General features: G+C 33.3%; 1 protein-coding gene across 1 annotated transcript in view; it reads right to left on the bottom strand.

The window, feature by feature from the left end:
• LOC123697248 (B-cell lymphoma/leukemia 11B) overlaps window positions 1-17,227 on the bottom strand; it is a 38,391-nt gene that overhangs the window by 14,609 nt on the left and 6,555 nt on the right. Inside the window, exons 2-4 of the mRNA XM_045643698.1 lie at window positions 3,005-3,181; window positions 2,290-2,490; window positions 1,730-1,915 (exon numbers count right to left, since the gene is read on the bottom strand). Of these exons, the coding sequence (XP_045499654.1) occupies window positions 1,730-1,915; window positions 2,290-2,490; window positions 3,005-3,181 (564 nt within the window). The remainder of the gene's footprint in view (window positions 1-1,729; window positions 1,916-2,289; window positions 2,491-3,004; window positions 3,182-17,227) is intronic.

Here is a 17,227-nt window from a genome sequence, read left to right as displayed (position 1 = left end):
ATTCATTGGCTAGTCTACAGAACATCATCTCTTTTGTGCGTCATTTCGTCATGGTTAACATAAGGGTCATCACAAAAGCAGAAGATAACAATGCGCGTACGTCAATCGTGTGCTCATGCAAATATTTTTTTTCTCCAAAACATCCCCTTTATCTCATCGTAAAACGATGGGGTTAATTAATATGTATAAAATACTATAATTCAATTTACGATCTTTTTTTTTAACCGGCACGTTCGGGGCATCTTTTCAATGTTAGAGTTATGATCTTATTTTGACAATATGCACGAACTAGTAGATTTATAGACGCGATTGCTTTGTTTCTATTCAACTTAATTCGGTAAATGAAATATCATATAATTTTATTACAAACGGACCCTCATACGTTATTGAATGTAGCTGGTTTGACAGCTCACTCGAAGGGGTTAATATCAGCGTTTAGGATAAACTCAATAAGCCGAAACAACTGGTGTTGAAGCGAAACCTGCAATTGACATTTGGATGATAACGCAATCGTTTTGTGGCAGAACTTCTAACGTCCTTTATATTTTTCGAATTGCAAAATTCCACGGCCATTTAGCTCCGTTATATTCGCTTAATTTTTGTATTACTTGTTTATAGTGACCGTTCATTTATACAAAGCAGTTGGCAAAATGCGGGTTGAAATTTTGAACGTTGTACAATTTTCGGGTTTAAGAAAGCTTTTGTTGTGCAACGGTTTAATACAAAAGTGTTAAATGACGGCACATCTGCTGGTACAAAGGGTTATGCTCGGATAGATTATTTTTCGAACCACCCCCGCAAGATTGCGCTTGTGCAAGGCTTATACAGATGTTCCGAACGATTCCTTTTCACGTGTATTTGTTAAGCTGTTGAGAGATTATGATAAGGATTCCTTAATCACTTTATTTTTACTTTGACTTTAGTAAACGTCTGATCAATGTTTTGTATTTTTTATTAAGTTCATTGTTGTTTTCAGTATTATGTAGGTAAGTTTTATACTTTAAAGGATTTGACGACTTGAATATACTTTTGAAAGGTTGAACAAAAGTTTGATTTTGATATAGAATAATACGATTGTCGTGAATTAAAGAACAAACAGAGAACACACTGTATATAATATGACAAGATTAAACAAAATCCCAAATGTATGGTACAACGATGACATCAGCATTTCACGAACGCTGTCCAGTATTGTTGTTGTGCAACATCTTGCACGAACACAATGTGGCAAAGGCTTAAGCGTAACGATAAAATTGTCTACATGGACAAAATCCTTTGAAGCTGACAGCGATTTGAAAGAATCATTAATAATACTAAATCGGGCCAAGAATACACGATGGCATTTTTCTTTTGAGTTAATTTGAACGGAAAGGGCTTTATAATATCGAGATTCGAGGTATTGTATCAATTGATAATTAATTTTTTGTCACCAAAATTTTATAGTCGATCTATGCTTTCGTGCTGGACTGTTTTTAAATTCGATTACTCTTATTCGTACCTAATCGTTTTAGTACCTTTGATAACCTTCTATTTTAACTTTAAAAAATTTAGGTCAACACTATAGAAATTTTAATTAGCTGATTAGAAAAAAATATTCTAAATACGTAGGTATAATTTCGAGAAGCGTAGTTAAGAGATTCCGTTTAGGTGTGATCACCTAAGTTGATACTTAGCAACTTTAAATATGAAATAGTTTGCATATGCAGAGAAATTTTCAGTAGGAGCTTACCACTATGCATTGTATTTGATTCAGCGTCAGCCATTTCTGTTCTTGATTTCTTTGTATCCTCAGGAGACCCTGATGTGTCCATGTGTTCCTGTTTGATCTTCGGCTTGATGTCTTCATCAGGGGAACTTGAAGGCATCGGTGATGTTGATGCTCTTCTCTTGGGGGTTGATACTTGTGCTTCTGCATCTATGAATATATTTTTATTTAGTCCAATTATCAAGTTATTAGTCAGAACTAGTGAAAATATAATATCAATGGTACATTAAAGTATAAACAAACCAAATTAGACTAATTTCTACATGATACCATTTCAAGATAATTTAATTTCTTATTACGAAGTAATTAGCTAGGTTTTCAGTTGATATCGTTTAACCTACTTCTTGATGAAAGTAAAATTGAAGTAAAGTTACAAAAGTTTCTTTGTTATAAGTTATTATTTTGTTTTCAAAATATTATTATGGCAAGTGAAGGCGATAAGGCTAGGGACTTTAATTGATTTTTTGACAATTATTTTAAAATCATTGATATAATGTATAAGATTAGAACATTTTTCAACTTACCATCCAGTAATCTTTTAGGTGTGCTGGATGCCCCACCATCTTCCAATAAGTCAGGAGGTGCTATCGACGGACTCGCCAAGGGAGGTGTGTGGACCCGACTGCTCGGAGGTCTCCTAGCAGTCAACAGAGACGGTCTTCTGCTACTGGAGTTCCCCGTCAACTGTCCTGGCCTTGAACCATCCTCTTGGTCGGAATTCGGACCTGTAGGATAGATAATTAACTAATTTCCTTTCCATAATTGCAATGTTGTTACACATTTAAATACGATTCTTCGAAGGCCAGTATGGGAAATTAGTTTCTGATATCGCTCAGTTTAATATAGAATTACGTAACATAACGTTTTAATTACCTTTGAGCTACAGAGTATATTTAGTTGTAGAATATTTAGAAGCATTTTAAAATACAGCAGCATAAAAACAACATAGACCTATACATATATACTAATTAAATTCCTCGTAGTTAAAAATAAATAGTTATTAGCAACTAGCTGCGCCCCGCGGTTTTACCCGTGACTCCGCTCCTGTTGGTTTTAGCGTGATAATATTATATAGCTTTATAGCCTTCCTCGATAAATGGGCTATCTAACACGGAAATTTTTTTTTAATCGGACCAGTAGTTCTTGAGAATTTGAGATTAGCGCATTCAAACAAACAAAGTAACAAACAAACTCTTCAGATTTATAATATTATTATAGTATAGATAAATATTGACGTACCAGCACTGAAGCAGTGGTAGGAGGTGAGGTCCTTATCACAGGAAGAAACCTTGTGTTGGATGAACCGCACGATGTCAGCCAGCGCGAAGGCCCGCCGACACGCGCCGCATGTGAGGGTGTCGGCTGGAACTCCGGGAGTTGGAGAGCCTCCGCCCTCTGCCGCGCTGTCCGCATCCGCTGAAATAACCTTCACGTTAGAGAGTCCTAGAAGATGTGTATAAAAAATGAAAATTTAAAAAAAGTTGAGTTCAATATTGGTGAATATCAATTTAAGGAGCAGTTAAGTTTAAAGAATTGCGTCATTTTAAAATCCTACTCTTTTTTGAAACCATAATATTATACCATTTTCATAATTTGGTAAAAGTGCGTGTGGTCGACATGCGTAAAACAGCGTCAAAAAACAGGTCAAAATATGAATAACACCGTATTAAAATATAGTCCAAGTGACATATGGACAATGATGACTTCAACCCTTCGAGTGCTAAATTATATGTAATTACATCGAGTCACGGTCGAAGGTGTCAGTTGTGAGATTGACCACTTATCTCTCAATGGGACAAAGGGAATAATAACTGTCTTAAATTTGTGGTTCGTCTTTGAGGGTTCTTTATTGGGACAGCAGAGTTAATAGCTCAAAACAGATGTGACGGCCGTGTCCCGATGTTTTGACTTGAATAATTGAATGTGTAATGAGAGCCGTAATTTGCAAAAGGAAATGACACTTTCTAATTATCTTTTGTGTGACCTTTATTTTGTAATACGTAATTTATATGTTAATTCGTCCGATGTTATGGGTTTAATTGATTATTGTGTAATCATTAGTCATAATAAATTTGACTTTACACCTAGTCCTACTGTGGACGAGACACAAAACCTGTGTTAAAGTGTTTTATTTTGAAAAGGAAGATTGTTCAATATTATTTTTGGATATTTCATTTATTTTTATATTATTTTTATTTCCGGGGAATCAGTACATTGGATCATTATGGCTCTTAAAATCGTCAACCCACATAATTAGTTGTTGTACATACGAGTAAAGAATTTAATTGCCTAATAAATAAGCCGACACCGGCATCGACGCTTGGGAATTATAAAGGCGCTTTCACAAGCCTCGCACAATTGGTCGGCACATCAAAGACGCCGGAGCTAATTTTACATAAGTACTATGCAGACTCCCTTACATTCCTTACGCTTTTATTATTATTTTTCCTTCAATCGCTTTGTGAGGAAAGTAGGCCGGTACTTTCTTACGGAATAATATACAGGGGGTCGATTGAAACTCGAGTACTAAATTAATATAGCGTAAAAACTACATGATTCCCGCTCATTGTTTGCAATGTCCTACCTAGTTTGTTTAGGGGGTTTATTATGTAAATGTGTCGTGGTATTGATGTAGTTTTTCTGATTTATTTAGGCAGCGGCTTGGCTCGTGTCCCGATGCAAATGGTTTTTTATCGCTTCCGTCGGAATAGTTCCTTCCGTTGTGGCCGCACCTTTATATTTACAAATTAGTTGAATGATTACTGTGATACAGTGAATGTCACGTAATTTAGACACGCTTTACAATGTTGACTAGAGCATAAATAGTTTTCGTTGTACATAATTAATTGAAATTTAGCGCTGATTTTCTGGGGTTTGATTTTAGGTGAGGATATATTCAAGAATTACTTAAATTTTAAAATGGATACTTAAGAAACGTAATTGTTTCACAAAGTTTTAAAGCTAATCAATAATATGTATCGTCACACAATTTGCCTTCTGTGAAATCCTAATCTTTTTGGTAACATAAATATGTCAAAGAAATTACAACTATTACCTACAACTAGAATTTAATTCAACTATTGCAAACATCTACCTACAATATACACCTTTAACCGAATCTATACATAGACGGCAAACCCTATCAAGTGGAACCCTATCGCGTCCGTTTTCCGGGGAAATATGAGAATTTAGTGATCTATTTGTTAGCAGGTAGCCACACCCCTGGGCGGGAGTGGACAGTGGTCAGTACATGCGCGATGGGCAAATACACCCACTGATCGAACCAATTTATTGATATGGGGTTGTTTGATAAATGTGTTGGTACGTTTGATTTGTCAATGTGGTTTAAAATTTGGTCGTGATTGGTAGTTAACAAATAACAAGTTTATGTTGACAATTTGGAAATAAGGTTAAACCTTTACTTTAGTTCGTTAATCAAGAACATAATATTTACCTAGTAGCTTTTAATAATAATTTATATATTAACACTACGAAACTTTTTATTCGTTACGAATGTAGAATGTTACATAGAAAGTTTGTTTTTCAAATAACTTTGATCCCTTTAGTTTTAAAACCGAGCATAACTACATAAATATGTCAACATTTTTAACTGAGTACATCCCAGCTATACATTATCTGTGATTTATTGAAAACGTCTGTCTAGCCTGAACTGTCAAACGCCTCAGGTGACGGGGGTGCCACCCTTCAAAAGGTTCGCGCCGAAAAGTTTAAATTAGCTCGTTACCAACGTTCTGGAGCTAAATCTGTTTTGTTTTTTCACATAGGGTCAATGGAAACTTGCGTGAAGTTACCGTCGTCATGTGAATTAATAATTGCAATGTTGGTTTACAAATTGTTGTATCTTGTTACATGTGATGTGTCTTTGGATTTTACGGAGTTTAATTGGATTTGAGTTAAATTACAGGATTGTATAATTTAGATTTAACATTCATTTTGTTATATTGTGCTTTAATTAAAATGTGTGTACCTACTTTTAATTTTATTAACAACTCTTTTGAGCATGATTATAATAGAAATTGAACTAGACATAATACCAAAATGGATAATTTTTTTTAAATATAGCGAGCGCCTTGTTTTGCACGAAGGAACATTGCAAATTATTAAGTCACTTGGAATTTGATAAGCTACTATGGCTGCATATAATATTTCTGAAAAATAATACATAATATAGAAATTACAATGTAATCTAATTTCTATATCAACTTTTGTATAGAACGTATAAGATTGATCAGACCATCCATAACGCGGTATCAAACAAAAAACGTGTCCAAATTTGACACAATCCTGACCACCGTGTCCAACATTAATTGGCAGGGGATCTCAGGCACCCCATTGTGAGTTTCCATACAAATCACACATTTTTAGCGACAATAACATGAGGTAAAAATAATACCGAATAGCGGGGGCGAACAGTCATATGATTATATGGGTGACTATTGATTATTGTGTTTTCGCAAATATCGTATCGATATTATTGTGTAGAAAGTATTTTTAGGAAATATTACGGAATTTTATGACGTAATTGTGAATTTTAAATGAATATTTGAAAAGGTGTTCGATTAGAGAAGCTACGAGATGCTGCGGAATTCGAAATTTATAATTATGAGACGCCATTCTAATGCTCAATTTGTTTTTTCTTTGATTTATTTCCCGTATTGAAAGCGACAATTCTATCATAGTCTTTGATATGTATTCATTGAATGGGCCACGTTGTCGGAAATGGACATTGAGTTCAAAGGGCTGTACAAATAAAGCCTTGTGTCGGCGAATTCCGATTCAAGCGATTTGTTTTATGCTTTTAATGGCTCAATAATGCGATGTTTTTGTTTTTAATGTTGCCTCTTATCAGCCAGCTACTGCAAGCTACAGATAATAAAAAGAAAAAAAATTAAAACGTCATGTTTACAAAACTTTTCGTAAGTACAGATAATATAAAATGTTTAACGTCATATTTATTTTATTATTCTAAATTCGATTTTACTTTTTTTATGAGGAGAGCTTTATTTTAATAAATTGAAACTTATTAGTTCATTTGTATATTTGAAACAAGAAGCTTGAAAACAGTTCTGTGAAATTTCATTCCAATTATAATATTTAGTTTAACGTTAAGATTATGAACATAAGTAGTATTTATTTCCCCGTATTTCGTTCAAATATAGAAATACTAGTTACTGCATAAAATATAATCCTTATTCAATACGGTTCTAGATTTATTCGTACTATTTTCGAGGAAAATTATTTATATCATAAGCCTATACAATGAAGCGGAAATGCTAATGAATACCAATCTATGTCGTGCTTTTTCTCTGAAACTACTGAACCAAAGCTCATAGTTTTTACGTCATCTGCTTATATTAAAGTTCTAAATCAGTTTTTTAGTGGTAGGTAAGTATTGGTATATAAAATAAGCGTTTCTAAAATAATTGTAACAATAAATAATAATGTATATGAAATAATAAATAAATAAATATTTTTCAGGACAATTTTCACACACGGCACGATCTGATCCCATACTAAGCTTCCGCTTGTGTTATGGTAACCAGATGGCTGATAAACATACATATATATAATTACTAGCGGTCCGCCCCGGCTTCGCCCGTGGTACATATTTCGCAATAAAAAGTAGCCTATGTCCTTTCTTGGGTATCAAAATATCTCCATACCAAATTTCATTCAAATTGGTTGAGTAGTTTTGGCGTGATTGAGTAACAGACAGACAGACGGACAGAGTTACTTTCGCATTTATAATATTAGTATGGATAAATAAATACTTATATAGATAATTAACACCCAGACACAGAGCAAACATCTATGTTCAAAAAAAATTCAAAATTCAAAATTATTTATTTCTTCCTTTTACAATATGTCCTTAACTAATTTGTGATTGGAACACTCCTAGTAAGCAAACAAATGCTTGTGTCAGGAGGTTCATCACACAAATATTTGCCCCGGGTGGGAATCGAACCCACGACCTCTGACTCGGAAGGCAGGGCCACTGCCAACCAAGCCAACAGGTCAGTCAAAAGATTTTTAGTGACTTCTATGTATTCGTATCCTCGAATCGAGAACCTCTTGTAATTATTTACGCGGGTAAATCCTACCAATAGGAAAGAGAAAATCATGGTGGTCAAAAACATTTAAAAAAAGAGTATCATGTTTGTAATTCCAACGGTTCATACCACGCCCAGTACATTTGGCTATTCAGGCGGAAGGCGGGCTATGTCAACAGCCTGCTAATGACGTCATACCCCCTTACCAATAATTATAACCCATGTATATGAAGTGGTTTATTTTTGCTATATAATCGATGGGGCAAAGCTATTGTTTGTTTTAAGACGCCATGTTGAATTTGGTGCACTTGAGTTTACAATGATTGTGGCGACGTCTCATTTTTTTTTAATAAGTCATGTTAAATCGTCTAATGTATGAAAAAGGAGTAAATCTGAAATAATCAGGCGACGTATGAAAAATAAAAAAATAGAAAGAAATATTTAAAAATCTAATAGAGAATTAGTGTGGTGTGTGTGGGTTAATTTTCCTTAATTATAAAAATGAACTAATAACTATTCACATACTAGCTGCAATTAAAAGTACTAAAAGCAAGGCATTATAAAGCTTTAGGGCAGTGGTAAACAATAGGTTTAAAACATAACTTAAAGAAAAACAAATAGTAAAAATAAATTTTTTGGCGCGCAAAAACTAATTTGACATTTGCGTTTTGTAAAAAGTAACAACATTTTTTATTAATAGGTAGTATTAAGTATTTAGGTAAGTAGGAAAATATTTTAGGTATGTACTATTAATATTATTAATACTTACATTTTTTTCATGCAAAACACAAATGTTTTCTACCACTCATTATTTGTGCGACCACAATACGCAAGTTCATCCTATTATCTCGACATAAACGAATTATGAGTTTACCACGTTTTTACGAAGCAGGTAAATTTCCCTTAGAGAAAAAAATGGCGGCTACAACTGATCAAATTAAGGCCGGGTCAGTAATCGTGTTACTGATATCTAATATCCAGTATCGGCAAAGAAAACAGACCTCTCCTGTGTATTGCCCTCTTCGTTAGAGAGATTTGAATTTTTTTCTTTTTTTTTTGGTGTAAGCTGATATGGAGCCTGGGGAAATGGACAACCCTTAATAGAATTGGATATGAAAATTGTAAATTTATTTTTTACGCGAAATAAAGTGACTGTTGTAAGCTGATCTTTATCGAAATTGGTTGGCCGATAATTGAATTTTTGAAGCCGCAACTAAAATATCTATTCGTTTTGCTTGAAGTACCTACTTTCTATAAACACTAATTTCGCACATAAATATGTTATTTATAATTAAATGTCTTACTTAACTACTGATTTATAATATTTACATTTAATAATATTTTAAAATGTTGATTTTTCGCTTTATTGAAATACATTTTTGCTTAAAAATGTTTTTTAAAATTCACATGAAAAATTAAATAAATTAAAATGTCCTTATGACGTCTAAAATAACTCGTGTTCTTATCAAAACATATTGTTCAGTTTAAAATGACCCGTAACACCGTCATTTGAATTTATTTTAAATATTATTAACAGCCACATAATAAGTCTAGATAATTATGTCACCACTATAATAATATGAAAGAGGAAATATTTTATATAGGTACGTAAAAGAAAGAATTGTAGGCCTTCATTCGTAGGATATTTGTCACGGTACGAGTGTCAATAAAAACGACACACCGGACTGTATGCCACTACACTACGTGCGATAGTGATGTGACTCTGTTCAGTTTTATCGACACAATTAATTAAGATACTGTAACTTTTCGTTTGGAATATTTGTACAAGCAGAATATTTAGTAACTTGTTATTTCTAAATGTGTGATAAAATTTGTTTACCTATTACTATAATAGTTTTAAGTCACAATGAAGTAGATCCATACCTTATTAAAATAAGTGATGAAAAAAGGTTTAACATTAATACTTAGTTATTTTTTTTTCTGTAAAATTTATAAGATATTAACTAATTTTGTTTTAATTATACATAGAACATATGTATAAGTAAAAATCAAATCGTGTCATATTATCTTTTGAAGTATAGAATAATTGTATAAATCATTAAATAAGTATCCCAATTTAAAAAACGCGACATTCAAATTTGATGAAGTCTTTACAATGACTTAATATATAAAATAACCTCTCAATCCGCAATAAGTTAACTTACCTCCTAAAATCTATTCTATCGATATCGACACGCGCACGGCACATCACTGCCCCGTTAAAGCGGACACTTAACCCCTAATCCCCAGCAGTGCTCGGCGGAGTTTATGGCAAAAATCTTAATTCTACCGTCGCTGCCGTTAACTGCCCGCCTCTAATTATTACCACCAATTGTATCTATTACCGATCCATATAACATACTAGTATCTTCTCCTGGTTTCACCCGGGTTGAATGATGAATCGGTATAAAAAATATCTAGAGAGCTCATGTCACTTGTTAAATGTAGCGTTAAACATATTTTTAATCAAGTAATTTTTGAATTAACAAACAAACAAAAGAAATAAAATCTCTTTTATAATATAATTTTATATGAGTATAACTGATAAGTGCTGAAAAATCTTATTGGAACGTGCCTACAATAATAGAATTTAAATTTGCGAGGTAGTTATAAGTAATAATTAAAAATAATGAAGTCGACTTATTCTCGTTACACTTTTGTAGGGGAGACCGGGTACAAAAGTAACACTTTGTACTTTTGCCTTGATTTCTCACTGGGTGTTACTGTTATCATTAAATTAATATAACCATATATAAATTTAGTTCATATTCTTTACACTAGCGTTTCAATTTATTACATTATGTAGTGTTTTATATTAATAAACGAAATTTAAAAAAAAATCGTCAGTTGTTACTTTCGACCCCGTAAGCAGGTCGAAAGTAACACGTCGTGGGTCGAAAGTAACAAGATAAAGGGGTTGGTAATTAATACAATATTATGATGGTAAATCAACAAATTATTTGTTTAAAGACTTTGTATTAGTAAAACAAACCAACTTTTGTATTTTAAATATAATACTTACAAATATAATACAAAACAAATCGATAAAAAATATTCTTAGTTTAAGTAATGAGATTAATTAAAATCATTCTTTTATAATTAAAAATTCTACATCCTGCATCCATCCACAAGCATTCCCAGCTCCATCACAACCACCAGGACCCTCAGCAAAACGAAAAAAGCGGGATGTGTTCTCCTAGAGCATTAATGGCAACAGTAACAGTTACTAATTTTCCAGGCTCTGCTAAGGTTATGGCACCTATGTACTTGTTTAATGCCTTTTTATTCTACAATTTTGTTAGGTTTTGGTATTATAGTGGTCACCCCTGTCTCGTCCATATTCCAAATATCTTTTGGCTCAAATTAGTATCTTTCCCAATACCTCACCAAAAAAAAATTATTCACATTATGCTCGTTGATGGAGATAACCGAAAATAAACTGTAGAGCACTCGATTAAATAGTCGCGTAGATCAATTTATTTGTTATTAGTAAATCTCGATCGACGCAAGGTAGCTGCACTAGTATTCCCGGCTTTTATTTTTTTTATAAATATAATAATATGATAATATGGCAAATATTATATTTTTTTGCAACGCTTCTAAAGCGCGTCACACACGGTGAAGATACTATAATATTTTATGTTAAGATTCTCTAATATAAAACGTTTTAGTATCTTAAGGTATCCGGTATCAGCGTTCTGACCATCATTTTTCTTTTTGTCATTGCGTACTAAGAACCGCCATCCTGTTACAAATATCCACAAAATTTCGAGTCATTTGTAACAGGATGTGACGTGTGCCAAAATCATCTTTCAAAATGCTCGTCAGCCGTGTCGGTAATTCCTCGATCTAGTTCGTTATCACGGCATTCTGTTGAAGTAAAGGTGTAAATAAAAATATACATAATCATAATGGGACAAAAATAGCATGTTACTTTTGTACCCATAGGGCTATGTTACTTTTGTACCCGTCTATATTTTTGCCAAGACGTGCAACAAAACTTTAAAACGGAACGTGCTACATTAAAATGATTATGAGCAATTCACAATTACTCTAATCAAGAATGGATATGCAAACATTCAGATTTCTATCATCCTCTTAAGACTACTTAAACGTTTAATAAAAAAATGTCGAAAATCTTACTTTTGATTCGTGAAAACACGTTGTGTCCTGTCACACAGCCTAACAACGCGTGGCGCACGCGGCGAATGAATACAATTAAGGGGGGCACTCTCGGCTATCACCTGACAGAGGCTAAGCGGTGTTCGCCCATTGGATAAATCTAGAGAGCATTTGTTACTTTCGACCCACCGTTACTTTTGTACCCGGTCTCCCCTATTGTTAACACGGTTCGATTCTGGTTATTATAATATAATATTTGATCATAAATCTGCAATTCTTATCGAATAATTAAAAAGTTTTAATTGTTATTTTTAAATACTGGTGAAGTTAAAAACTCAACGACAAATGGAATAAATCTGTTCTAGAGCTTTATTTAAATATCTCATTTTCAGATCATTTCACAAGAAAGAATTATCTATAAACCTGACCCGATACTTATAAATCAAAGGTAGCATAACCTACCCAATTTGAGTTAACTTTAAGAAAGTCACAAAGTTATATTTTTCAGACAGAGTAACAAGAGATATAGTTTTCCCCGAGCAATAAAACTAGGGTCATAAAACTGCGTCCGGTCGGAGTGGTGCCAACCCTTACACTGAAAACCGGTATAAATAATATAGAAGTTGCAGATTTTCTTGGCTCGCTCCCGTTTTTAAGTTTTAACGGATCATTCTGGAGATTATAATGAGATTTGAATGACTGAAACTGCTATAAAGCCGACATAATTAGGAGCGTATGTTATTATGAAATGATATATGTGACTCATTGTGAAGTGGTTTAAATTGTATATATACATATATAATATATTATTAATATATGGAATAATTGGTTTAAATGGGCACAATATGTATAATTGTATAACACATTAGAATTTTAAAATATAATATATTTTATTTTCATTAATATAATACAATAATATATCATAAAATATATCCTAGGTACATTCATCAGGGATAATGTATAATTCTAATTGTGAAATAATTTTAAATCGGTCCATTTGTTTCAGAGCCTATTTAATTCAATCAAACAATCAAATCTTTCCTCTTTATAATATTACTGTAATTATACACATAAGAACAATCACCTCTACAAATATGTATTCGATGTTAGAAATAACTGTTAGATATAAATAATTTTGAATAATACGCTATTGCCGCGCTCTGCCTATCCCCGAATGGTCATTATTTTGACAAACAGCCTTCGTGGTAAATTTGCGGTCAATGCAACCGAGGAATGCAGTTTATTTAAAATATACTTTTAAATATCGCTTTATGTTGATATAGTGCTGAGGTTTCTTGGCATAAGTGCATTGCATTAAGATTTTGCTGCGCAGTCGTCTGTCTGCTTTACCAATATTTTGTTATATTTGCTTTGTGTCTGGGTTGTAAATTTCAGTTCTGGATCTGAACTAATTTAATACTTGAATACATCTTGAAGAGACCAATTTATTTTCTATTCACCCATTTTCTTACTTTAACAACACTATTATTATATACTATTTGATCAGAATATTTATATGAACTCTCGATTAATAGTCAATAAATGAGAGATATTATTTGAAAGAATATCCAATATTTAATAGCAAAATATTCGATACATTTAAACATACACCAGTCCACTAACTTACTCATTTATATGTTAATGTAAATGGCATCCTCACAGATTCGTACAAAGATATGTTTCGGGGCCATATCATTTTCACTGCCTTATTACTTTCCAATTTGTCTTCAACATTGGTTATTGCCGCGTTTATGGCGACCCTCTCCATCTAAATTAACTATATTCACAGACTGTATAAATATTGACGATATATTGACAACAATCACAAGACCTCAACACTAATAAGAAACTTATAGGTACATATATTCCATGGATAAAAGCTGATGAAATTATCAAGCGCATTCTTAAAGCTATGTACCTTTTCGCCTAAGATCGATGCCAGAGTCGAAAAATCTTGACTTACTCCTTGATGATAAATCCATTTTCTTAACGATCACTTAAAAGTTTATAAAGTTCGTAGTCACTCAGGCGACTCCGTGCGCACACCTTGAAGTACACCGAAATATTTCAACGTTCCTTAGACCACTGGGCACTTCAAGAAACGAAGTCATAAAACATGTGATCATCTTCGCAGATGAACACAGACTGACTGGCTAGCTCGATTAAAATCGGCACCCAAAGATTTACAAAAAGAGACCCCCAGAGCTCCAGGTAAAAAAATCCGTATCAAAACCGCCGTTTCCTAGTGACCCCGATCACTCTCCCATCCCTTTGTTGAGCTCCTTTTATTTATAATAGTACATTTTTTTCACACACAGCACCCCTAATAACGTGTGAGCGAAAATATGCGTAATCGTCGACGTCACCCAGACACAGACAGGGAGCAGAGAAAGCTTCATAAAGAAAAAACACAACTGTCCCCTATTTGAATAGCAAAAACTGCATGTCACTTCGAAAATGGTATTAGTGAATGAATATGATTTCGGATCTAAATGGATGGTTGACTTATAATTGTGCTGCGCTATATTTAGCATGAATTATTGGTTCGACGTGGTTTTTGTAATACGGGCTAACAAAGTAAGCTGCACGTTAATGTTGGGTATTGCTAAAATTTGGAAAATACGAAAAAGCTCTGCTACTTTATTTGGGCATATATAAAATTTGCTTATACTTTTAATCTATGAAAATAAGATGTAATATCGAGTTCATGTATGGCCCAGTAAATCAAAAAATTACAAGTAAAAAATTAAAGTCATCATGAAAAAAATGCTTGATGTTATAAGCGTTGCTTTATATTATTAACATACAAAAACTTAAACAACAGATGTAAGAATAATGAGCTATAGAATTTCATCAGATTCGAATCAAAGCACGAAGCAAAATCCAAAATAAACGTTATTAATAACCGCAGATTTGGTCCTTCGATAACAAAATTATGACAATCGAATAGCTGCAAGCGAAATGACCCTAGTCCCATAATGTTTGTTATTCCTAGGTAAATAAATACCGAAGATTGACATTGAGTGTACATCTGGTAGGCTGAATAGGGGGATGTGATAAACAATACAATAATTCAATTTTCCTGTGGCCTGCGACAAATTGCGCGTGATGTGTTGCGTAACGAATATTCGCTATTTATTTTTTGGATATACTGAACTCATGTTTTACTTAGCTTGTGGGTAAGTCATTTGTATTTTATTGCAGCTAACGGATTAGCATTGCGAAAAAGCTAAAAGTATTCATACCACCATGTGCATTATTATTATTATTTTTTTTAATTTAGTAAATATATTGCAAAGCTTTAACTAGCAATTTTAATTGTTGATGAAGATTGAACAGATTTAGCACTTTCCAAAAAAAAAAACGGTTTCTTTTGTCTTTAAAATTCATCGTCCAAATATGTGTACCTCAATGTTTGGGTTCATTTGCCCGTAATTCATCATGATATATCAGGTCAAAACACACACCAAACTTGCAATTAGTCACGCTAAATTCCAATCTAGGCATTGTTTAGATGACATACCAATCTTCGTGAACCTGTGCCGAGATTTTCCGCGTATCAAAAAAGGTTTTATAAGCAAGCATAAGCAAAAAAATAATACAGTTACCATGATTTTGGGAATGGACCTTACCTGTTTGAGCGTGTGAAAATAAAACAGGTGGGATTGTGGTTCCGGCAACCTGATAATTATGGGATGGACAATGGTGTTTCGGATTCGCGGTTTGCTTCGTGTAAATTTTATATTCGCGGCTGTTCGATTTAAAATTCAATAGATGTTGATGTACATAATAAAAAGTAAGAAAAAGGAAATTATGCACAAGTTTCATGAAAATGTTGTTTTAATATGGTATCGATGCCGCATCGGATATTTTTTTTAGATTAGGGATTTGTAGAATTATAAAATTAAGTCTACACAGCCGTCTCAGTTTCTACAACTTGCATTGGAAAAAAATAAATAATACGTTCTCAGGTCATCATGGTAATTAGTGCTTGACCATTATATTTCATATAAAGCGCATATAAAGACTCATTAACATGCATTGCTCAGTACCTACATATCAATGATTTTATTCTGGAAACATCTTCACATAACAGTGTAATGAAACGGAAGGAGTACAAAAAAATGTCACACATGTTCTAATTCTGGTCAAGAAATCCTTTGTGGACACTATTGTGTGCATTGATAGATTGAAATGCCAAAGGGTTGGATTTCACCTTAATGGAACAAAAAATGCGGCGACAGCGTGGGAGAGAATTGCAAATCTTTGCAAATATCGATATACATATACGTATAAATATATAAATGACCGCGTTTAAACGAATGCACGTGAACATTGAAAGTTATGAAAATAGAAAGAAATAATTTTATTGAAAGCAATACTTATATGGATGATTTCTTTATGGTTCCGATTCTAATTATCTAGGAACCATATCACCCAATTTTTCATAAACTTATCAAGACTGACCAAACTGACAAACCTAACAGTCTAGATCCCATAAAAATCACAAGTATAGGCTCACCAATTGTCACCGCTGCACTAAATCTGCATACAAACCTGGGAGAGTTCCCAAGCTACCGGCCACTCATGACCGCTCGCCTTGTTAAGCGATGACCTGACTAGAGATTATGCACTCACATCCGTATGACTGCTTAATTGAGGTCATGTGAAATGTATACAAAGAGTGATGTTTTTTCGCGATCCGCGGTAAACTCCAACAATGTGATTAATTAGTCCGCACCATTAAAATGATTTGTGATGTTAATGATCACTTTTTGTGTCTAATATTCGGTTTGGAGACGTCCGCAAATGCTGTCCGTTTTTTGTTTGTATTATGCTAATTTAATTGCTCGACGTTCAAATGTTTGACCGTTGAAACGTCGGCAATTAATGTAGCTGCGTATTCTACATTGAGATCAGTTTATTTTGTATGATATGAATCAACTTATTTTTAGTTACACGTTCTTTTAAGAAAATTGTTTCCCTTACAACACTACATTATAAAAATAAAAATATAGAAAAGATAGACATGACAAATAAAAAAAAAGTTAATCTAAATTAGTTTTCGTTCACAATCGTTTACACTTCAAACATGTGTATTGATGAAATCTATGGCTAGGTGTAAACCCATTTGCATGTAACCACAGACTAACTGTAAATACGAGTTGTGCTATAAATTTGACGGCGGCTGATCGTCGATCGGCAGATAACCGATGAGTGACCCGGGCAGGGTATTGTCTGCGCGGGAGTTGAGATTAGCAGTAAGTTG

This window comes from Colias croceus, chromosome 14 (genome assembly GCF_905220415.1).
Source record: "Colias croceus chromosome 14, ilColCroc2.1".
Classification (NCBI taxonomy): domain Eukaryota; kingdom Metazoa; phylum Arthropoda; class Insecta; order Lepidoptera; family Pieridae; genus Colias; species Colias croceus.
The sequence above is the reverse complement of the archived record's forward strand: the minus strand, read 5'-3'. Positions and strand labels throughout refer to the sequence as shown.